The 25,077-nt window shown below is 35.7% G+C and overlaps 1 protein-coding gene across 3 annotated transcripts in view; it reads left to right on the top strand.

Moving 5' to 3' along the window:
* LOC127173814 (myosin-16-like) overlaps positions 1-25,077 on the top strand; it is a 63,308-nt gene that overhangs the window by 34,924 nt on the left and 3,307 nt on the right. For all 3 annotated transcript variants that reach the window (XM_051123818.1, XM_051123816.1, XM_051123817.1), the window contains 15 exons: positions 2,128-2,184; positions 9,588-9,674; positions 10,500-10,745; positions 11,828-11,945; positions 13,085-13,212; positions 13,303-13,499; positions 13,783-13,915; positions 16,133-16,349; positions 16,727-16,863; positions 18,871-18,974; positions 20,627-20,819; positions 20,903-21,106; positions 22,346-22,471; positions 22,552-22,722; positions 24,605-24,805. In XM_051123818.1, the coding sequence (XP_050979775.1) occupies positions 2,128-2,184; positions 9,588-9,674; positions 10,500-10,745; positions 11,828-11,945; positions 13,085-13,212; positions 13,303-13,499; positions 13,783-13,915; positions 16,133-16,349; positions 16,727-16,863; positions 18,871-18,974; positions 20,627-20,819; positions 20,903-21,106; positions 22,346-22,471; positions 22,552-22,722; positions 24,605-24,805 (2,319 nt within the window). The remainder of the gene's footprint in view (positions 1-2,127; positions 2,185-9,587; positions 9,675-10,499; positions 10,746-11,827; positions 11,946-13,084; positions 13,213-13,302; positions 13,500-13,782; positions 13,916-16,132; positions 16,350-16,726; positions 16,864-18,870; positions 18,975-20,626; positions 20,820-20,902; positions 21,107-22,345; positions 22,472-22,551; positions 22,723-24,604; positions 24,806-25,077) is intronic.

Raw genomic sequence — 25,077 nt, 5'->3', positions numbered from 1 at the left:
CAAAGCATTGCTGTACTTATACTACTTTAAAATGCATTATACAGAGACAAGATGAAAAAAAAAATATCGAAATTACAGAAGACAGTCAGTTCCCGGCAGAGATACGGCACATTGAGATAAACGATTCGTTTAACATCTCAACCGACTTGAATCATCAGATATTTTTATTGATTTACAGCTGGCTGAGGGTGCATCATTACATCCCTAATAGTCCATCGTGGAGTAAACTATGCATGTGAAGTATTCCAGTGATACTGTCTGCATTTACACTTTTTGCCAGCCATTGACATTGTTCAAAACAATGTTCTGTGCTGCAAAATGTAAATCGTCATGATTTGTGATCCAGTACTATTATTGCTTCAGTTCAGTGTGATTGCATGGAACAGAGAGGCAGTACAATCTTCAGAACTCTTTTCAAGTTCCACTGAAGAAATAAAATCTGGAGTGACATGAGAGACAGTAAATGATGATTAATTGTTATAAACTATCACTAATTGTGTGTGGAGAGCAGGCTGATCTTTTCAGTGTGTGAGTCTGTGTGTGTGTCTGGAGGGAAGGCTGATTTGTTCAGTGTGTGTGTGAAGGGGGTGTGGATTCTCTTCAGTCTGAGGTGAGGTGGTGTGTGTGTGCGTGTGTGTCAGTCTGCTTCGGTCTCTGTTTGCTCATGGCTGTTCTCTCCGCTGAAGTCCTTCGCTGGCATGTGAGTTCCTGAGCTCTTCTTCTTCACTGCATTCGCTTGCGGTTGTTGTTCTCTGTATCTCTCACATTTCTGCTTGCCCCTGCATGTGTGGAACATCAATAGCTTGATCTGTAAAGTAACCTTTAATTCAGCAATTTTTTAATGGAAGTGAGTCATTAAGGCCTTTGGGTTCAAGTTGAATGTCTTACAGAGCGTGTGTGTGTTGGATCTGAGGTTGTCGGCATGTGTGTCCTCCAGCGATTCAACTCAGACTGACTTCCTTCCCGTGACAGAGACAAGATCATTCATAAGATATAATGTGCCACAAGACATGCGGATGAGGAGTTCATCTTTGTTTCCACACTTGCAGTCATAAATTTCTGTCAGTAGGAATTGCATTGGCCAATTTACATTTCCTAATGTCATGTTTTTGACACTGTGGTATTTTGTGGTTTATATAACTCTTAAGGAAGTTGAAAGATCATTAGATTTGTTAAACAACTTGACCGTTTTTGTCTCAGCCGTGTGCACAGAAAAAGGTTCAAGGTTTTGACCCAGAGTGTTTGCTTTGTGATATTTTCACAAGAATTCCAGCGTGTCCCATCTAGTTGGACGTTCGCTCTTCCTCCGTGGTTTGTTACTGTGTGATTATGGCGTCACACTGATTGGAGAGCTTATCTTAGATTTGGACACATTTACTATGGAAAGAAAGCCAAAGGAGGGTTTTTTTTCTTTTTAACCTTTATTGTAATGTAACATGAAAAATGGAATACTATGCAATTATTTCAAATGTTTTTAAAATGTCTTTAAATGTTTTTCATTTTAAAAGATCTTGATGCTAAATTGATTATATTCTGTTCATTAAACAGTAAAAATATTTATACACACAGCTTTACAAAAGTTAGTAAGTTTTTTTTTTTTTAAGAAATAATTTTAATCAGCAAGGCTGCATTAATTTAATTTAATCAAAAGTGACAGTAAAGACAAATAAGTCCTTCGCTTCTGAACTGTCTATTCATCAAAGAATCCTGAAAAATTAAAATGTATCACAGTTTCCACAAATATATGAAGCAGCACATATGTTTTCAACACTGATAATAATCAGAAATGTTTCTTGAGCAGCATATTAGATTGATTTCTGAAGAATCATGTGAAACTGAAGACTGGGGTAATGATGCTGAAAATTAGATTTACATCATACAAAACAGCTGTTTGAACTTGAAAAATATTTCACAATTTATTCAGTATTTTAATCCAATAAATCACTTTTTAATAAACATCACACAGAACAGAAACAGTAGTTTCTGTATATACATTTAAATAAAAGTTTATTTTCTTTTTAAGGTTAACAGAGTATGGATTTATTTTATTCATTTTAGTCCACTATACCAAGTATGTATGATTGTATTTGGTTTCTGTAACGCTGTAACGCTTATCTCGCCCCACAGGTCCGCATTGAGGAGCTGGAGGAAGAGCTGGAGGCTGAGAGAGCCTTACGAGCAAAGGTACGACACAGAAATCTAACATAATGAGCGTCTGCTGACTGTGAACGGCCCTCAATGACCAGCATCCCCTAAACACACAAGCTTAGATCTTTTTCCAAAGGATTGCCAGATAAGCGAGACTCCATTAGCTTATCTGGGAGTTTGACTGATCGTGGCACCTAAATGTACCTGCAAACAATTACAGGCCAAACTTCAGTTCTTAACTAAACTACATATTTTAATAGCATGACTGTAGTTTTTTTCAGCAAGTATTAGTGTATTTTGACAAACGCTGTGAGTTGAGCTGATAATCAAACACAATAAGAAAGTCTTATTTGTACAGAATTGATTCATGGAAGTGAATGCAGAAGTTTTAAAAGATAAATATTTAGTTGAATGCAGCTTTTATGGCTGTTTTTGACTTTATTTAGTAAATTTGAGTGTGTAGTTATTAGTTTCTCCTGTTTTTTTCTAGTTAATTTATCATTTCATATCATTCTTTAATTAAAAATTAATTAATTAATGTTTTTTGAGCCATAAAATGGCCTCTCTAAGTTATAAATCAGATGATAAGTTTATGCAGGAAATTTAAAAGATATGACCTCTTAAGTAGCTCCAGTATAGTTAACTATTTTTGTTAGTAGCTTGTTGTCTTTTCTTCCAGCTGTGAGTTATAAAGTCCAATTGTGAAGTAAAAAAAAGTCACACTTCTGACATTTTATTGTAATTGCAAGTTTATATCTCACAAATCTTGCTTTTATAACATACAGTTGCAAGTTTATCTCATGCAATTCCGAAAAAAAAAGTCAGTTTTAATTACCTTTTTTTTCATTTTTTATTGAGTGGCAGAAACTTCCATACATTCTGTGTATGTTATTAATACGTTCAATTAGTAATGTCGTCAAGTAAAATGGCTACTTCTAGTGTGAATCTCAAAATTTTGACAAAATAGCCCAAAAACAAAGATCTGTAGGATTATAAATGTTTTATTTGGCTACTATTAACATCACAACATCATTTGATTTCTTTAAGTCACACTGCCACTGACCTTCATTGAAGTCCACTTCCAAAACAAAGATTTACAGATAATGTACTTACCATCCAAAATGTTCATGCCTTTCTTTCTTCAGTCATAAAGAAATGATGTTTTTTTGAGGAAAACATTTCAGCATTTTTCTTCATATAATGGACTGATATGGTGGCCCGAGTTTGAACTTTCAAAATGCAGTTTAAATGCGGCTTCAAACGATCCTAAATGCGGTTGTAAACGATCCCAGCCAAGGAAGAAGGATCTTATCTAGCGAAACGATCAGTTATTTTCATTAAAAAAGTACAATTTAAATACTTCTTATTTTTAAATGCTCTTCTTGCTTTGCTTTCATTGAGCTCTGTGTATTCTGGTTCAAGACAGCTAGGGTATGTCGAAAAACTCCAATCGTATTTTGTCCCTTAACTTCAAAAATCATTTCAAAATCATCCCACATTGCTGCAGAAGTACCGACCCAGTCTTTGCAAAGTGAACATGCAAAGAAGATCAAACACCCTTAACAAAAATGGTAAAACAGCGATATAGGGCGATTTTAAAGTTGAAGGAGAACATGAGATGGGAGTTTTTGGACATACCCTAACTGTCATGAACTGGAAAAAACTGTCCAGGCACGGTAAGACATGACGAGCGTTTGGCATTGAATAGTATATAAATTGTATTATTTTTATGAAAATAACCGATTGTTACGCTAGATAAGAATCTTCTTTCTCGACATTTTGGAAGTTCAAACTCGGGGCACCATATCTGTCCATTATATGGAGAAAAATGCTAAAATTTTTCCCTCAAAAAACAATTTCTTTTCGACATAAGAAAGAAAGACATGAACATCTTGGATGACAAAGGGGTGAGTACATTATATGTGAATCTTTGTTTTGGAAGTGAACTAAAGTTCGATTCAGTTTAATGTTGAGAATCTCTGTGAGTCTGCTCAAAAGAACGATTCGTTCGTGAAGGCCTGAACTCAGTGTGGAAATGAATGAAACGTGCTGGACAGCAGGTCTGTGCTGTGATCCGGTGATATGTGTGTGTGTGTGTAATCCTGAGCAGATCTGTCGAGTATCAGCTATCGGCCGGAGTCAGGGCACATGTGGACGGAGTCTGGCATTGGTTTGTGTTGTGTTCGGGGCAGAGGCACCTCCGCTTCAGTATAAATCAACTGCACCTGGAATAACAGATCAGCCCAGGGTTATCGAGCGTTATCAACGCTTGGTTCCTGTCAGTCAAACTCTTCAAGCAGTCTGTCAGCGTATGATCGCATTCAGCATGAAAAATGCACTGAAGGTCTCAGGCTTTATGTTGCTCAGTCTATTTTTTCAACTCGACTGCACAGTTGCTGTATTGCAGTGATGCTCATTTGCATGCAGTTGAACTCTGATCTTTGACCTTTGTCACTGAGGTGACATGAAATCACCAACTCAAAAGAAAATATGGTTTAATGTTGCTATAAAATATATACAATATTACAACATCACACACTTAAAAAATTATTATGACATCACACACTCAGAAAAACAAAGAAGAAATCTTTGTTACACACTCTGAAAAAAACTATATTTATTATTATGACTACACTTTCAGAAAAAAATATTTAGTATCATCACATCACACACAAAAAAAAATTAGTATGATGTCATAATCAGAAAAATGATATTTAATATGACATCATACACTTGTAAATAATAATATTCGTTATTATGACGTAATGCACTCAAATAAAATTTATATTTGTTAAATATATATCCAATATATCCATATTTATCCATTATTATAACATCACACACTCAAAAAAATCTTTATAATGGCATCATAGACTCAGAAAATATAATACTATGACATTATTCACTGAGAAAAAACAACTATATTCACTATTATGACATCACACTTTCTGAAAAAATGATATTCATTATTATGACATCACACTTATTAATTATTATGACATCACACTTTCAGGAAAAATAATATTCATTATTATGACATCACATAAAAAAAGTATTCATTATTATGACATCACACAGAAAAAAAAACAATATTTATTATTACAAATTTATTCTTTTAGAAAAAATATTATACGTTATTATGACATTACACACTCAGAAAAATAATATTTATAATGTCAAATAATCAAGAATTTTGTATCAGTGATATTTTTTGCAGAATAAAAATTACAGATTAATTTGCAGCACATTTCACATCCACACACCACTTTTACACCACATCTTGTGTATCATCTAGAATTTCAAATTTCCTACTCGTAAATTGACTTCGTTTGATCATTCATGTTCTGTGCACTCATAAATATGATATTTCCGACTCCTTGAAGGCTGTTATTTCCTGATTGAAGTTATTAATTTTCATTCAGCGGTTTCTAGGGTAGTGATGCCTGTACATGTCCTAAAATAAAAGCACTGTACCTCATACACATACGGGCTTCATGTCAATAGGAAGCGATGGCTTGACTCCAGCACTCACAGCCTCTCGTGTTGAGCTCCCGGAGACAGAAACCTGTTAAAGGTCACATTATTCAGCACTGTGATCTTCTGCTGTAAGCTACAGAAAGCCTCATAAACCAGAGCAGGAATATTGTCTGACGGAGTGACATGGCCCGTGGCTGTGGATGTGAAGATGTCTTCATGTTGGGTGGCGAGTGTGAGAGTCAAGTACCGACATGCGTGCGTTTATCACACGTCTGCCTCCATAGAACTCCAGAGGATCCGACACAGACGCGCCATTGTTTTCTCAGATAGCATCAGTCGCATCGCATTGTATTCCAGAGGTTTCCACAGAGGAATTCAAGCCCTCATCTACTGCTAACACACACATGTGCGTCCTGACACATATATATCACTGTTAGACCGAACACATACAGTATGATGCTTCAGAATGTTTACAATATGAATGTCTTTACATATACAGACAGGGGTTCTGCAAGGCTTAAAAAGTCTTTCACAATTGAAGATCTTAAATCAGAGCAGAAAGGCTTAAATTCATAAAGTTATAGCAATGCTGCATGCATTGCAAAAAAATATTTTTACCTTGTTTTTCAATGCAGATATCTAAACATTTTTAAATTAAGATACATTTACCTGAGATGCAAAATGAAGATATGAAGCCTGAGAAATTGATCAAAATGAAGCGAGTTTATGCCTAAAACAAGAAAAATATGTCAATGGGGAATGAAAACTTGAGCCCATTGGCAGATATTTGTTCTTGTTTTAATCAAAAACTCATTCATTTGGATCAGTTTCTCAGAAAACAAGACTTCTTATTGTCTGTCATTGCACTTCTCAAGTAAAACATTTATTGATTTCTGATTTTTGATGTCTGCACTGAAAAATGAGAAAGATTACTTACTGAAATTCTATTTAAACTTATTATTGTTATTCTTTTTCTTCTAGGTTATTATTCTAGAATATTCTAGAATATAATTATTATTCTAACTCCTTCCAGAGCTTTAACTCTACAAACTCCAAACTTAGCCTAGATCTTCAAACTGATCTGACTTATGTGCTATATAAAAATATGCTAACAACATGCTAATCATGTTACAAACATGCTAGCAACATACTAGTAACTTGCTAATCATGCCAGAAACATGCTAGCATTCTAATCATGGTAGAAACATGCTAACAACAAGCTGGTCGTGCTAAAACATGCTATAGTGACATGCTAATCATGTTAGAAACATGCTAGCAACATGCTATTCATGTTAAACCATGCTAACAACATGTTAATAATGCTAGAAACATGCTAGCAACATGCTAACAATATGCTATCTATCTATCTGTCTATCTATCTATCTACACTGACCAAAATTATAAGCGAAACACTTTTGTTTTTGCCCCCATTTTTCATGAGCTGAACTCAAAGATCTAAGACTACTTCCACTTCACAGGTGTGGCATATCAAGATGCTGATTAGACCACATGATTATTGCACAGGTGTGCTTTAGGCTGGCCACAATAAAAGGCCACTCTAAAATGTGCAGTTTTATCACACAGCACAATGCCAGAGATGGCATTTTTTTTGAGGGAGCGTGCAATTGGCATGCTGACTGTAGGAATGTCCACCAGAGCTGTTGCCCGTGAATTGAATGTTCATTTCTCTACCATAAGCCGTCTCCAAAGGCATTTCAGAGAATTTGGCAGTACATCCAGCCGGCCTCACAACCGCAGACCACGTGTAACCACACCAGCCTAGGACCTCCACATCCAGCATCTTCCTCTCCAAGATCGTCTGAGACCAGCCACCCGGACAGCTGCTGCAACAATCGGTTTGCATAACCAAAGAATTTCTGCACAAACTGTCAGAAACCATCTCAGGGAATCTCATTTGCCTGCTCATCATCCTCATCGAGGTTTCGCCATGACTGCAGTTCATCGTCGTAACCGACTTGAGTGGGCAAATGCTCACATTCTATGGCGTCTGGCACTTTGGAGAGGTGTTCTCTTTACATATGAATCCCGGTTTTCACTGTACAGGACAGATGGCAGACAGTGTGTATGGCGTTGTGTGGGTGAGCGGTTCGCTGATGTCAACATTGTGGATCGAGTGGCCCATGGTGGCGGTGGGGTTATGTATGGGCAGGCGTATGTTATGGACAACGAACACAGGTGCATTTTATTGATGGCATTTTGAATGCACAGAGATACCGTGACAAGATCCTGAGACCTATTGTTGTGCCATTCATCCACGACCATCACCTCATGTTGCAGCATGATAACTCACGGCCCCATGTTGCAAGGATCTGTACAGAATTCCTGGAAGCTGAAAACATCCCAGTTCTTGCATGGCCAGCATACTCACTGGACATGTCACCCATTGAGCATGTTTGGGATGCTCTGGATCGGCGTATATGACAGCATGTTCCAGTTCCTGCCAATATCCAGCAACTTCGCACAGCCATTGAAGAGGAGTGGTCCAACATTCCACAGGCCACAGTCAACAACCTGATCAACTCTGTGCGAAGGAGATGTGTCAAATGGTGGTCAAATGGTGGTCACACCAGATAATGACTGGTTTTCGGAGCAAGAACATATTGACAAAAGTCTTAAATGTACCTTGATAAAACTTGCAGAAACCCTGACAGAACCCTGACTAACGAATGTTTTTTCCAGTGTTTTTATTTTTTTTTTTGATTTTTTTTTTTTTTTTTTTAGCTCTCACAAACAGTAATTTCCAGTAAACAGTAACATTTTGAAACTGAGAATAGAAACGTTTTGATTTTAGATTTGGATTTAAGATTTGTAATAATTTACATGACTTTTTCAGGCCTGGAAATCACATTTTAGATATTCCCAGATATTTCCAAGACTTTGGAAACACTATATATAACATAAACTATATCTAAAATCTGCCACAAAAAAGGCTTTTTTTTAAGTGCCCCTATTATGCCATTTTTAAGGTTCCAAATATTGGTTTGGGAGTCTTCAAAGCAGTTCTAAGATTCAGTCAGTATTCAAAATGGCATAATAGAGGCACTTTAAAACACACATTTCAAGCAAAACATTGTTTCGAAATGATAAAGAAACTAATATATTCCAAAGTTAATTTATAATAAACTTATTTGGACACTCAGTGGCTGTGCTAGTTATTTGGAGTGCAGCGTTTATCTCGTATCTCAAAGCTGAGCGTGTTAACATAATTGTTTTATTTGACCTACATTATTGCGGTGAAATATGTCAAATCACCAGCTTCTGTTCTGGCCTGTGATTCCTCTCACCATTTCACCTTTGACAGATTCTGTCTCTTTTAGCGCATTAATCACTTTTGCGTGCTTATATTTATTCTCATTCTCGTCGTTTGAGCTGACACAGCAGGCTATTATATCGCAAGCAGCTGGAGAATAAATGAAGAAACCTGTTTTTGCGTTCAAGATATGCTTTCATGTGTTGTAGCATAAACAAATGTGTTGTTTGTTCGCTTTAAGCATCTGTTGAACAGCAGTGAGGATTTTTATTGCTGTTAAACAACAAGTTCAGCTCTAGATTTGAAAACAAACAAACCTTCATGTGTGTTTTGTTAAAGTGTTATGAATTTGCCTTTAGGCTCTTGGATCCACTAAAGATCTAATGTTTTTGATTTTTGCCCTCTGTAATGTAATGTAAGTGATCCAGACACTAGGAGGGTCTAGACTAGACTCTGTTATGGTTGTTTCTAATCACTTCCCCACATCTATCATCAGGGCTGCTTTAGCTCTTCATACACACTCATGTTCCGACCTGCATGTGGATCGTCTCTAAAACATCTCTGTTCAAAGAAGAGCATATAGATTTAGTATTTGTACCTGCAGTTATTACATATGCAAGCTGGATGTTGTTGTATAATGATGACTGTTGACTGTTGTGCTTGGGAGTGAATGTACAGCGTTTTTCCATAGGTGGAGAAGCAACGCGCTGATTTGAACCGTGAACTGGACGATCTGACAGACAAACTGGAGGAAGCAGGAGGAGCCACGGCCTCTCAGGTACAGAAAACACTGTTTATGATTGTTTATAGCTGCATAAATGGAATATTTGAACCAATTTTTAAAGTAAATCAAATTTAATTGTATATTTTTACATGCTTCAAACACACACCCGTTCAATTCTTCAGTATTTTTTATACTCTGTTGAGGCAGAAATTGGATTTCATAATAAAATCACATTTTTGTTTCACTTATGAAAATATGAAAGTAAGATTTGTTTTATGCACTGCTGTTCAAAAGCTTGTGGTCAGTGTGATTTTTGTTATTTTTACTTTTTACTTTTTATTTTTTTTTTTTTAAGAAGTCTCTTCTGCTCACCAAAGCTGCATTTATTTGATCTAAAATACTTTAAAAACAGTAAAAATTGTGAAATATTATTACAATTTAAAAAGCTGTTTTCTGTGTGAATACGGTGTAAAATGTAATTTATTCCTGTGATGTAAATCTGAATTTTCAGCATCATTACTCCAGTCTTCAGTGTCACATGATCCTGCAGAAATCATTCTAATATGCTGATTTACTGCTCAAGAAACATTTCTGATTATCATCAATGTTGAAAACAGTTGTGCTGCCAATATTTGTTTGGAAACTGTGACAGTGATTTTATTTTTCAGGATTCTTTGATGAATAGAAAGTTCAAAGGAACTTTTATTTGAAATAGAAATCTTTTGTAACATTATAAACGTCTTTACTGTCACTTTTGATCAGTTAGTACGTCCTTGATGAATAAAAGTATTCATTTCTTAATCTTACTGACCTCGAACTTTTGAACGCTAGTATAAAACATGCAGTTGTACTTTTTTGTGTCGTATTCTGTGTGTGTAGATGGAGATGAATAAGAAACGTGAGCTGGAGCTGCAGCGTCTCCGACGGGAGCTGGAGGAGTCGTCGGTGCAGGCCGAGGCGGTGTCTGCCGCACTGAGAAAACGTCACGGCGATGCTCTGTCGGAGCTGGGAGAGCAGTGCGAGAGCCTGCAGAGAACCAGGGCCAAACTGGAGAAAGAAAAACAGAGTCTGAGGCTGGAGGTGGATGATCTGGCAGCTTCACTGGACACGCTGCAGAAAGCCAAGGTCAGCTCTAAACACCCTCAGTTCCTCAGGAGAGCATTTACTGCTGCAGATGTACAGCGTTCAGACTCTCCTGATGCTCTGAGCACCAAAAATCACAATAAAAAATCTTTTATGAGAACTTATCTTGACAAGTTGGACTGTTTTACTGGTTTTAAAGGGGTTTTGGGATATGTCAGCTGTTGAACCAAATACACCAGCTTGGCCTGGCTGGAAGACAGGAATAGTTCAGCCAGAAATGAAAATTAGCTGAAAATGTGCTCATGCTCAGGCCATCCAAGATATAGATGAGTTTGTTTCTTCATCAGATTTGGAGAAATGTAGCATTTCATCACTTACTCACCAACGAATCCTCTGCAGTGAATGGGTGCCGTCAGAATGAGAGTCCAAACAGCTGATAAAAACAACACAATAAACAAATCCATCATTAATACGTTTTTAACCAATATACGAGTCCGTAATCCATCATAACGCTTCCTCCAGTGAAAAAGTGGTCTGGTCTGAATCAGGAGAGAAATTTACACAGATCAAGCACCGTTTACAAGCCAAAACAGCTCTTAACAAATACGTGGGTGGATTTTGATGTCAGACTTTTTCACTGGCAGAAGTGTTATTATAGATTAAGGACTCATATTTTAATTAAAAACCTCTAAATGATGGATTTGCTTCTTACAAGCATGCAGCTTTTGGCTTCACAAGATATTAACTGTTGTACTGGAGTGGTGTGGATTAATTGTGGATTACTGTGATGTTTTTATCAGCTGTTTGGACTCTCATTCTGACGGCACCCTTTCACTACAGAAGATCCATTGGTGAGCAGCAAGTGATGTAATGCTACATTTCTTCAAATCTGTTTTGATTCAGCAAGGACAATTTTAAATTCATTTTGCTTCATTTGCTTGAAAGACATAAATGTCTACCACTAAACTTATACCTGAATCTCCGTAAATCGTTGCTGTAGGATTTGTTTGGTCTCATCTCAGGCCTTTCATAGGTTTGTGTGACATGAGCAGGTAAACCATGGGTGAGCTGCTGAGCCACTGATCAAAGCTAATGTCATGCTGTATGATCTTATGTAACATCAGGCATCGACTGACACTCAGATGAGGAAACTAGAGGAGCTGCTCTGTGATGCGAACACTAGAAATGAAGACCTGCAGAAAACTGTGAACGAGGTTACAGCAGCCAAGAACAGACTCACAGGTCACTAATGAAGATCTCACTCTACACTTCACATGTTGGGATTGATACTTACTTTCATCCAGCAAGGATGCATTAAAAGTGATCAAAAGTGATAGTTTATGTTTCAAATAAATTTTGAATTTTCTTTTCATCAAAGATTCCTGAAAAATAAATTCCACAATTCCACAAAAATATGAAGCAGCACAACTGTTTTCAACATTGATAATAATTTGAAATGTTTCTTGAGCAGCAAATCAGCTCATTAGAATTATTTCTGAAGGATCATGTGACATTGAAGACTGGAGTAATGATGCTGAAAATTCAGCTTTGATCACAGGAATAAATTACAGATTATAATATATTCACATAGCAATCACTTACTTAAAATTGTAATAATATTTCACAATTTTTACAATATTTTTGATAAAAAAAAATGCAGCCTTGCTGAATAGAAGAGGCTTTAATCAAAACATTTAAAAAATCATACAGAAACTTTTGAATGGTAGAATACCACAATTTCATATAATTAGAGAATTTAAATTAAAAAAATATTTTTGTATAATTTGAACTTTATTTCATGTATCTGCAACTTCGTATCTCTCAATTTCAACTGTATTTCTTTTATTTATGGCTTTATGTCTTGCAGTTGCAGGTTTATATCATGTAATTCTATATCCCGGAATTACCCATTTTATTTATTTACTTATTTTATGTACTTTAGTCTACACAGTCAGCAAAATGAATTTGCGGTTGCTTGATGATTTTAGGAGGAGGGGACATTTTCATTATGATTTGATTGGACAACAATTTAGACACGCCCCTGAGTGCAACATGAGTCATCAACATTTTAACAAAACATAAAGACTACATTTTTTTTTTGGCCATTTTAGCCTTTATTATGATCAGACAATAAAAAGAGAATGGGACGTGTTCGATCCAGGTTGGCTATTGACACCGACAAGACTCAAAATTTTGTGTAAAATTAGTGTAAAATCAGTTTTGTCCACTTTTAGTATAGCCTCAGAAGTAACACACACAAACTAAAGCCGCAAACCACTCCAACTTTGATTTAATGGGCTGTTTAATCTGGTTAAACAGTTGTTAACTGTACTTATTTTTTTTAAAAAATGCTTTCGAAATGTTCAAACCTGCTTTTGCAGCTGAAAACAATGAGCTGACGAGGCAGATGGAGGAGATGGACAACAAGGGCAGCAACCTGAGCCGAACCAAAGCTCTGCTGATGTCCCAACATGAGGAACTCAAGAAACAGTTTGATGAGGAGGTCAAGGTGTGTGCAGTTAACCAATCTAACTCAAATGAAGCAAATTTGTTTTGCAGAGATGCCTGAGTGATTATGTGACATTCGGTCTGTCGTCAGGCTAAAGCGCTGTTGAGCAGCAGTCTGTCCGCGCTGCGGCAGGAGTGTGACACGCTGAAGGAGCAGCTGGAGGAGGAGCAGGAGAGCATACAGGAGCTGCAGCGTCTCGTCTCCAAACTCAACAGCGACGTCACACACTGGAGGAGCCGCCATGAGGCTGATGCCATCCAGCACAGCGACGAGCTGGAAGAAGCCAAGTATGCATTACTCAACAGTGATTTTCTTTGTTGTTCCTGTAGGAACATTTAGAATGGTTCAGGGATATGAGAATAAAAATATGGATGGGAATAGGGAAGGGCTGCATGATTTAAAAAAAAAAAAAAAAAAAAAAAAAAATCCAGTAGACAACATCCAGTCAGATTTCTTTTGAACATCTAGGCGCAGGCCGTTCTTCTGTAGATGATGTTAAATTGACCAGCACTCACCAAACACCTTCAGTTTGTTCAGACAGAGCATGTGTGTAACGAGTGTCTGTTGCAGGAAGAAGCTGTCGGCCCGTCTGCAGGAGGCCGAGGAGGCAGCGGAGGCCACGCAGGCCAAGTGCTCCAGTCTGGAGAAAACCAAGCAGAGACTGCAGGGAGAGGTGGAGGAGCTGTGTGTGGATCTGGAGAAGGTATGAGCCCGTCACAGATGAACACAAAACTGTCACGCATAAATATGACACGTCAATGCAATTTAAGCAGTGCCATGCTTACAAAAGCCCTCCAGAAATAATTGCACACTGGTGAAATATTCACATTTTTTTTAATAGCAAACACCTTTTCTGCACACATACACTGTAAAAAAGGAACTGAATAACTGAATTCAATGTAACTTGATGCATTCAGATTTTTAGTTTCTCTGAACTACCACCTTAAAGGAGAAGTCCACTTCCAGAACAATTTACAAATAATTTACTCACCACCTTGTCATCCAAGATGTTCATGTCTTTCTTTCTTCAGTTGTAAAGAAATAATGTTTTTTGAGGAAAACATTTCAGCATTATTCTTGTAAAACGATCCCAGTTGAGAAAGAAGGGTCTTATCTAGCGAAATGATCGGTTATTTTCATTAAAATAATACAATTTATATACTTTTTACTGCCAAATGATCCCTGAAAATTGTTTCAGTTTGTGACAGTTAGGGTATGTCGAAAAACTCTCATCTCATCTTCAAAATTGTCCTATATCACTCTTTTACCTTTTTTGTTTGATCTTCTTTGCATGTTCACATTGCAAAGACTGGGTCAGTACTTCTGCAGCTTGTAGGATGATTTTGAAATGATTTTTGAAGTTGAGGGAGAAAATACGATTGGAGTTTTTTGACATACCCTAACTGTCTTGAGTCAGAATACACAGAGTTCAGGGAGAGAAAGGCAAGACGAGCGTTTGAGATTATTAAGTATTTAAATTGTATTTTTTAATGAACCAATCGTTTCGCTAGATAAGACCCTTCTTCCACGGCTGGGATCGTTTACAACCACATTTGGGATCGTTTGAAGTCGCATTTAAACTGCATTTTGGAAGTTGAAAATCGGGGCACCATATTAATTGATCATATGGAGAAAAATGCTGAAATGTTTTCCTCAAAAAAACATAATTTCTTTATGACTGAAGAAAGAAAGACATTTTTGTTCTGGAAGTGAGCTTCTCCTTTAAATGTCTTTTCTGAGGTAAAGGTGACATTACGCTTGATCTCAAGCTGTTTTATTGACATCTTTCGGCATTTGAATCACTGATTGATCGATTACATGATTCATGATTCATTTCATTAAGTTATTCTGTTTCTTCTGATGCTCATTCATACTATAACTAGTAGTAAAGAGGAAGAGATGATCACTTTACTACAGCCATCTGTCAAATTGACATAATATATGAAAGCTGAGACTGTTTCATATTAAAAGTAACATGTTTTGTTCATGCATCCACTAAAAATGGCATAAATTGGAGTTTAAGAATCAATATTAGTTCATCAAAATGAGAATCAGTTAAAACTGAGAAATCAATATTTTCAGTGAATCTACCAGCAGCCAAAACCAGGTGGGCATCCCACTCTACTTAAAACACAATATTTATTTTTTTATTTAGTTGTTTATTTAACAGGGACAATGCAGAATAACATTACAGATGCTCTACATACAGGCTTCTAGCCAATGGCTAATTTGCAGCCCCAGTGCCTGGTTAGGCTTTTAAAATACAATTTAAAAAAAATAAATAAATAACAACTACAAATTCAATAAACATAACAGAAATCGAAGACTGTGTAACGCCATCAATGTTCACAAACCTGTTTTTGTTTGAACCATTTTTTGATATTTTTCAGAAAAATGTTCAACTCTGTTTGCATTTTCAGTTCAAGTGGCAAACTGTTCCAGAGCAGTGTCCCTTTAACTGAAAACGTGGATTGAGCAAATTTAGTTTTTCTTTTAGGCACCATACAGTTCTGTGTAGTTGCACCTCTTGTAGAGATCCCTCTACTACTCTGTTTTACTACTAATTGGCATATAACATCTGGAGCAAGCTTATTGACACATTTAAAAACCATTTTAACAAGAGACAGATTCATAAAATTGTCAAAACTAAGCAAACTGTATTTTTGTAAAATGTTACAATGATGCCATCTGATTGATTTCTTATCTAAAATTTTTAAGGTTTGTTTATATAGGGATCTAACAGGTTTGATAGTCTGATAAGAGACCTGACTCCAGACAGTCACGAGTTAGTTTTTCATGAAAGACATCTTGTTAAGATAGTTTTTCATGAAAGACCTCACTACCTCAGCTGTTAACTGGTCTTATGAACGTCGACTTTCAGGAGGTTTTGACAAGCAATTCTGCACTGTTCCTCCTGCAGGCGAATAATGTGGCCGCAGTGCTGGATAAGAAGCAGCGGATGCTGGATAAGCAGCTGAGCGACTGGAGGCAGAAGTGTGAGGAGCTGGTGTCGGAGGTGGAGAGCTGTCAGAAGGAGAGCAGACAACATGCCGCGGAGCTCTTCAAGCTTAAAACCGCCTACGAGGAGTCCATGGAGCAGAGCGAGGCTCTCCGCAGGGAAAACAAGGCTTTACAGGGTAACGCTGACATGTCTGTCACCGTCTCATTGTTACCCAATATGTTTGTTTCAAACTTTTAGTGAAGATGCATGTGTGACGGTCTGTGCAAACATGACAGAGCTCATATAAACAGATTACGGTACAGCTGAGCCAGCATAATGTGGGACTGTCAGTCTCTGTCTGTCATTATGGGTTCGGTTTGAATAGCTGTGGCTTTCAGACCATATTTAGTTGAGGAAGACAGTCCAACAGAAACAAGCTGACTCAATAATGGATGGAGAGAATGGCTCAATAATGGATGCTTCAGCAACTGCACAGAATTCTCCTGAAATACTAAATCAACTAATTCTGCCTTATCGTGTTGTGTTTGATTTTTCTGTGCATTTGTGTTTCAGAGGAGGTTGCGGATCTTACCGACCAGCTGTCAGATGGAGGGAAGAGCGTCCATGAGCTTCAGAAAATGAAGAAGAAAATCGAGATGGAGAAAGAAGAGCTGCAGGCGTCGCTGGAGGAGTCAGAGGCAGCGTTAGAGGTCTGGAGAAATACTCTGATTTTCCTTTTTCTGTTCGATGATTACGCTATACATTACTGTAATGTAAATACATTTTTATAAGAATTACATACTTTTATTCGTCAAGGATACATTTCTATTTCAAATAAATAGTTCTTTTGAACTTTCTATTCACGAAAAGAGTCCTGAAAATTAAAATGTATCACGGTTTCCACAAAAAGATGAAGCAGCACAACATTTTCAACATCGATAATAATCAGAAATGTTTTTGAGCAGCAAATTAGTTCTTCTGAAGGATCATGTGACACAGAAGGCTGGAGTAATGATGCTGAAATTCAGCTTTGATCACAGGAATAAATTACATTTTACTGTATATTCACATAGAAAATAGCTATTTTGAATTGTAATAATATTTCACAATTTTTACTGTGTTTTCGATCAAATAAATGCAGGCTTGGTGAACAGAAGAGACTTCTTTCAGTTTATAATCAAATTTGCATTTGTTACATATTCATTGCATTTGTTTAAAAAGACAAAAGTTTATTTAAAATATAATTTCCCCTTTTTTTTTGGTGAAAAATAACCCACACATATGTTCATGAGATTTACCCACAGTCTCTATTTTAATCAGAAAGACTGATTTCAACTCACTAGGTGTTCAGAAACACTGAGCTAATATGATCTTTGGCCTACAAAAACCCATTAAAACAGCACACTGTTACCAGCGATAATGGCACTATTAAAACCACTACTAAGCCCTGGCATTATTTTCCAACAACCAAAGCAGTCTTAAGCAGTTTTAATCACCAGGATGTGCACCAGCGAGTCTCCAGAGTAAATATGAAAGAATCCTGTCATGCTTGTCATGTTTTTACTGCAGAAGCGTTCACCTTCTGACTTAGGTTTAAGATCCCAGTTGATGATAAGTGGAGCTGTGGTAAGTCTGTGTTTTTGAGAATGACATGTCATGACGTGGCCGCTGACCCCGCGACCTCCGCTTGTGTGGTCTGTCGGCCGTCCAGCTGACAGCAGTGATGGATGACGGTCATGCAGATGGAGGAGCGCTGCTTTACATCTGCTTGAGTCTCACTTAGAAGCGTGTGTGTTTTTGCAGAGGAACCCGTTAAGAAACTCTTGATATGTTTATTATCCATTTGAAGATGTAGATTTGAACATATGTAGGAATTAATTCATTATATTTTCTTTTTCACTACAAAAAATGCTTTTCTTACTTAGATTTTTTGTCGTTTCCAGCCTTTCCAGCTCATTCTTAAATCAAGAAGGACAAGCAAGCAAAGACAAGCAAAAATTATTGTCTTGTTTTCAAAAAAGATTTCAAAATTAGGTACATTTTTGCTTAAAACAAGCAAAATAATGTGCCAATGGGGTAAGCAAAATAATCTTGTTTTCTGCTTAAAATGTGGTTATTTTGCTCACCCCATTGGCAGATTATTTTGCTTGTTCTAAGCAATTTTGTCTTCTTTTTTCTGAAAACAAGACAATAATTTTTGCTTGTCTAGAAAAGCATCTTGATTTAATTTTTAGATATTTTGGCTGGAAACAAGACAAAAACATCTAAGTAAGAATAGCATTTTTTGCAGTGTAGTCATTTTCAGCCTCTAAAAGTATAGGCAGTGGCTGAGAGGAATTATTGTAGTAATATTACTTAGAAATAATTCAGCATTTTGTTATTATAAATGATCATATTTGCAGACTAAATTGTGATTGCGTTTTTTAAATCAAGTTGCATACTAAATTCTATTTATTTATTTAATTTTTGCTTTTATTTACATTACCTTGAACAAAACTGAACAACCTTTGTCTAGAAATATGTTAATTAATTTGAAAAATTCGAATTTTTCACATAAATCTATAACATTCAGTCTCAGATCAAATTAGCACAGAATCTGTCTGCAAATTTCCACCTGAAAAGTGAAAAGCATGCGTTTAGGAAAAGTTTTGTTGTGAGTTTGGTGCCATCTAGTGGTTCAGAGAAGACTCAGGTGTGGTGTCTGTGCGTTTCTATAGGCCGAGGAGACGAAGGTTCTGCGTCTTCAGCTGGAAGTGTCTCAGGCTAAATCAGACATGGAGCGCAGACTGCAGGAAAAAGAAGAGGAGTTTGAGGCCACCAGGTATGATCAGTGCTTCCTACTTCTGTCAACATGATATCATGATATCACTGAGATATCACTGAGATGAGTGTGTGTTAAAGGGTTTGGCAGATGGTGGTAGTTCGGAAAATTGCATGATATGATCTCTGTGAAAAAATGTCTTCTGCCTTTAATCAGCAATGTCATCTTCACATTTCATCCTTTATTTCCTGCTTTTAACTAACATGGGATAACTCCTATGGTAAGTAACTTTATCTGGTTCCTAAAACATTGCGAATTTCTCTTCTAATGCAACTTAAACCTGTCAGCTTCCAAATCTTTGTTTTTAAAACAGTATTCTGAGTGTGATTTATTGGGGGGAGAAAGGAGAAAAAAATAACAAGGTTAAATATAAATTTAACTGTGAATTGCTTGATTTTATTTTATGCTATTTTATTCTATTTTAAAAAAAGGTTTATAGACATTATTGATATTGATAATATTGTTAATGTGAATTATTTTGGCCATTCTAACAGCAATATATATATTGTAATATATATATATATATATATATATATATATATATATATATATATATATATATTGGTTTGGTTTGGTTTTGTTTCACATAATTCATGGTCTCCTACAGAATTCTATTTCTGCATCTAAAACCAGCTAGAAATTAGGTCTGTAAATTGATTAGTCGAGATTAATCAATTCAAAATAAAAGTTTGTTTGCATACTATGTGTCTGTACTGTGTACATTGTACATAATGGATATATAAATACACACACATATATGTTTATATTTAATACATTATTTGTATGTATTGTATGTGTTTGTATGTAAACACTTGTATATAATTTATATTATATATAAGTATTTTACATATAAATGTCAAACGATTAATCGCAATTAATCGCATCAAAAATAAAAGCTTTTGTTTACATCATATATGTGATTTATACCGTGTATATTCATTATACATGCAGTATATGTTTAGAAAATATTAACATCTATTTACATGTGTATATTTATATTCATATACTCGATATTATATTTAAATATTTTTAGTATATAAAGAACATATTTTACTTAAATATACATGCATGTATGTGTGTGTGTGTGTGTGTGTATATATATATATATATATATATATATATATATACATATATACATGATGAATATACACAGTACACACACATTTGCATATATTATGTCAACAAAATGTTTTATTTTAGATGCAATTAATCGTGATTAATCGATTTGACTAATAGCACTAATATATTCATAATAAATACAAACAGTACACACACATATAGTATGCAAACAAACTTTTATTTTGAATCGATTAATCGCAACTAATCATTTTGCAGACCTACTAGAAATACTTTGCTGGTTTAAACTGGTCTCCCAGCTTGATCTGGTTGGTGTCCAGTTTGTTTAGCTGGTTGGTTAGTTCTCATTTCAATTCAGTTTAATTCAGTTTAGTTAAATTCAAAAGCAACATAAAAATGGTTTCAATGTTACAATTCTCAGTTCTGAAAACCTAAAATCTATCAGCAACGACCTTCAGACCAACTAAGAACACCAAACCAGCTTAGACTGTTTTTTTTTTTTTAAGCAGTGTTTGTAACAATAAAGCATTTCCAAAACATCCAGTTCAGGCAGTCAAACAGTTTGTTGTTTTCAGGAAGAGCCACCAGAGGGCTCTGGAATCTCTGCAGGCCAGTCTGGATGTGGAGGTGAAGGCGCGCACGGAGGCAGCCCGGGTCAAGAAGAAGATGGAGAGTGATGTGAATGAACTGGAGGTTCAGGTGGACCAGCTGAACAAGAACAATGCAGAGCTGATGAAGACCGTGAAGAAGATGCAGCAGCAGATCAAGGTGCAAGTTCTTGCAGGAGAACATGCTGATGTATGTGTTTTACATGCACATGTATGAACGGAGGTTCTGTGTGTCTCCTGCAGGAGCTCCAGGCTCAGCTGGAGGAGGAGGCGCGTGTGCAGGAGGAGCTGAGAGAGGAGCAGACGCTGCTGGAGCGCCGCTGCACCCTGCTGGTCACTGAGGGCGAGGAGAGCCGCGCCGCGCTGGAGGCAGCAGAAAGAGTTCGCAAGAGCCTGGAGACAGAGCTGCATGAGACGGCAGAGAAATACAACACACTCGACAGCCAGGTGCTGATGGACTCGACACGATGACACACTTAACTCTATCATATCAGTCATTTAAAATGTTATTATAATGATGCTCGTTCAAATAGTTAGAAATTTCATGCCTCTGAATCTTTCATAATCTTTGTTTCTTCTCAGTGAATCCCTTGGAATACTTTCACAAACTCAGAAATGAACAAGGCCAAAGTAGGGTTATTATAGTAAACTAAAACTAAAACCATAAATCAATAAAATAAAATCATAAAATAAATGTTAACTGAAATTAAATATAAAAAACTTTTTATTTCAGCTAGTTTCCAAGATAACATTTCTCATTTTGATGTATTTTAACTTACTAAAACAACTAAAATTGTAATTAAAGTGAATAAAATTATATAGACATATTCCAACAAAAAGCTGAAAAAAATAAAATAAAACTAACAACAGAATGACTTAAGCTTAAAGTAAAATGAACCAGAAAATATTCAAATAAAATCTAATTCAAAATATTATCAAAAACTCTAATAGTATTGTAATGATACTAAAATGACATTGGTACACTGAGTACTCAATAATAATAAATCAAATAAATATTTTTTATTTATTAATAATTTGCTTTTTTCTGTAAATATAATAAAATTGCTATCATGAATTCTTTGGCCACAATAATTATGTAGTGAAAATGATTTTGCGACAATCAAATGTTTTTATTTCCAGGGCAAATATAAAACTTTAATTTCTAACGTGGATTACCAACCTAAAACCTGTTTATTTTATTTTATTTTATTTTATTTGTGTTTTTGTGTTTTGTTTGTTTTTTTGGACATAATTCAGTGTTTATTACAGAACTATACCTTTGCCGTGCCATTTTTATGTATTTATATTTTTTAAAGAATAATATCAATACAAGAAACAGTGTTCAGTGTTTCTTATAGAACTGTACTTTGCAGTGCCTCAATCTATTTATTTTATTTTGTTTTGTTTTATTTTATTTTATTTTATTTTGTGTGTGTTTACGTGTGGGTATTTTATACATAATTCAGTGCTTATTACAGAACTATAACTTTGCCGTACCATTTTTTTGTATTTATATTTTTTTAAAGAATTGAATTGCAATACAAGAAACAGATTGTTTGTCTTTTTTTTTTTTTTAAATATGCAAATGATTGCCTTTTTATTTTTTTGTTTGTTTTTACCTGCTAATGTGGAACTATCTACTGTTTGAAGTGAACTGAACTAAACAGAGATGTTCTGTGCTCTCAGTACCAGTGTGTGTCCAGTGGGAAGCGAAAGCTGGAAGTGGACGTCCAACAGCTGACACAGGAACACGAGGAGCTGCAGACTGAACTCAGATCAGCCAACGACAAGGCCAAGAAGTCTGCATGTGAGGTACAGACACACAAACACACAGCACTGAGAGAAAGGCCTGTGACTGTTTTGAGTCTGACGCTGTGCTGCCGGTTCCACAGACGGCGCGTGTGCTGGAGGAGCTGCGTGTGGAGCAGGAGCACATCATGCATCTGGAGCGCGTCAAGAAGAGCCTGGAGCTCCAGATGAAGGACATGAGCGGCAGACTGGAGGAGGCGGAGCAGATGGCCATGAAGGGAGGGAAGAAAATCATTCAGAAGCTGGAGGGACGGGTAAATAACATGCAAACACTGTTCACAATTAAACTCCGCAGAGTAGATTTCCTTTTCATTTTGGGCCCCATGAAACCATTTTATTTCCACCAAACTTTGTGTTTTCCATTTTATTTTTCTGCATTATTTGTTTTATGATTTGAAGTTGACATACTAAGTTGTGCTTATGAGATTAAACAATGAATAAATGCATATTTTTTTTATAGGCGCCTTTTTCAGCATTCAAGGACACCGCACAATAAAATTACAAGGCAATAAGAAAAACAAGAAATACCATATACAAAAGACTAAAACAGAGTAAAGTACAAGTAAAATAGAGTTAGGTAAGGTATGCAAGCTTGAACAAGTGAGACTTGAGTCTGAACTTATAAAGAGTCAATATTTCTGATTGTAAAAAAGTCGTAATTATGACCAAAGTTATTATTATGTAATAAAAAGTTACAAAAAATAATGACATAAGTCATATTTATGAGATAAAAAGTCATAATAAGGCTTAAAAAGACATTTATATGAAAACTCGTAATTGGCAAAAAGTCAAAATTGACATACAAAGTTAAAATTATGAGATAAAAAGTCTTGAGTATGACAGATGTTATAGTAATGAAATAAAAAAAAAAGTAATGAAACACCAAGTTGTATTTATGCGATAATAATCATGATGATTTGTCATAATGATGGCAAAGATATTTATATGAAGAAAAGTAAATTATTACATACTAATTTATTAAATAAAGTCTTCATTATAACAGAACTTATAGTTAGGAAATAAAAAGTCAAAATAATGACATACTAAATCATTTAAATGTTGAAAAGTCATAAATTTAAGACAAAATTATGTCATTTTTATAAGTCGACAAACAGTCAAAAATGAGACAAATTCAAAGTTGAGTCATTTATATGATTAAAGTCATAATTATGACATACAAAGACTTATAATTATGACCTGTTTATCTCATGAATTACTGTCATACTTTCGACTTTTTTAATGTCATATAATCATATGATCATATGAATCATTATGATCTGCCAAAGTGTGATTTTGTTTCTTATGTGGCTAAAATGAGCTTCCATACATTTCAATATTTCAGGCTAAATTAAGCTGTATTAATTTGTATGAACTCTGTTTTATGATTTAAAACAAATTTAATGCAAAAATAGTGTTTAACGAATTAATACAGCTTTATCAATTTAATCAGTCTTTTAAAATGTAATCAAGTGAAAATATAACAATTAATTTACAACAAAATATTGGATTTTTTTTCTGTACATCAGAAATGTATAAATGTGACCCTGGACCACAAAACCAGGCATAAGTGTCAATTTCTTGAAATTGAGATTTATACATCATGAAAGAAGTTGAATAAATAATTAATGATAACAATGTATGGTTTGTTAGGATAGGACAATATTTGGCTGAGATACAACTATTTGAAAATCTGGAATCTGAGCATGCAAAAAAATCAAAATACTGAGAAAATTGCCTTTAAAGTTGTCCAAATGAAAATGTTAGCAAAGCATATTACTACAAATTAAAAATTACGTTTTGAAATATTTATGGTAGGAAATTTAGCATTTGACCCATACAATGTATTTTTGGCTCTTGCTACAAATATACCTGTGCTGCTTGTGATTGGTTCCACGTGTGTTTGAGTTTGTCTAGTAGAACATGCAGACTTATTGAACACATGCACTGACTGCTGCTGTCGTCACTGATTCATGTTAGATTTGCCTGATAGATTCATCCATATACTGCAAAAATGTCCAGAGGTTCTCATTGTTTTCCATATACATTTAATCTCCATATGATATGGTTTATCCAGCGCTGATCCTGAGTCTCTGGTGTATTGAACTCTTTGACATGGTCTCTGTTGTAAATGTTAAGGTGAAGGAGCTGGAGCTGGAGCTGGACAGCGAGCAGAAGAGACACACTGAGACGGTGAAGAGTCTGCGTAAGAACGAGCGGCGTCTGAAGGAGCTGCTCTTCCAGTCCGAGGAGGACCAGAAGAATCAGCATCGCATGCAGGAGCTGGTGGAGAGACTCCAGATGAAGATGAAAGCCTACAAGAGACAAGTGGAGGAGGCGGTAAGACACTGCTGCTGTTAACATAAGTGTGGGTTATGCTGGTTAGTGCTGGTATAAACACATTCGCTTCACTACCAGTCAATCCAGCATGGGGTTTCTGCGCAAAAGCCATGCAAAGTCTTAAGGACTCATTGCAAACCAGCATAACCAGACACTTTAGGATTTTTATAAGGATTTTAACTTAGATTTGACTTTTTAATTTTTTTTACATAGTTTTGGCCCCTGTAAAACTTTTTTTAATTTCTACATATAGGCCTACTAATATGCCTTGC

Source organism: Labeo rohita, chromosome 12 (genome assembly GCF_022985175.1).
Source record: "Labeo rohita strain BAU-BD-2019 chromosome 12, IGBB_LRoh.1.0, whole genome shotgun sequence".
NCBI lineage: Eukaryota > Metazoa > Chordata > Actinopteri > Cypriniformes > Cyprinidae > Labeo > Labeo rohita.
Note: the sequence above shows the minus strand (reverse complement) of the source record. Positions and strands in the feature narration are given on the sequence as shown.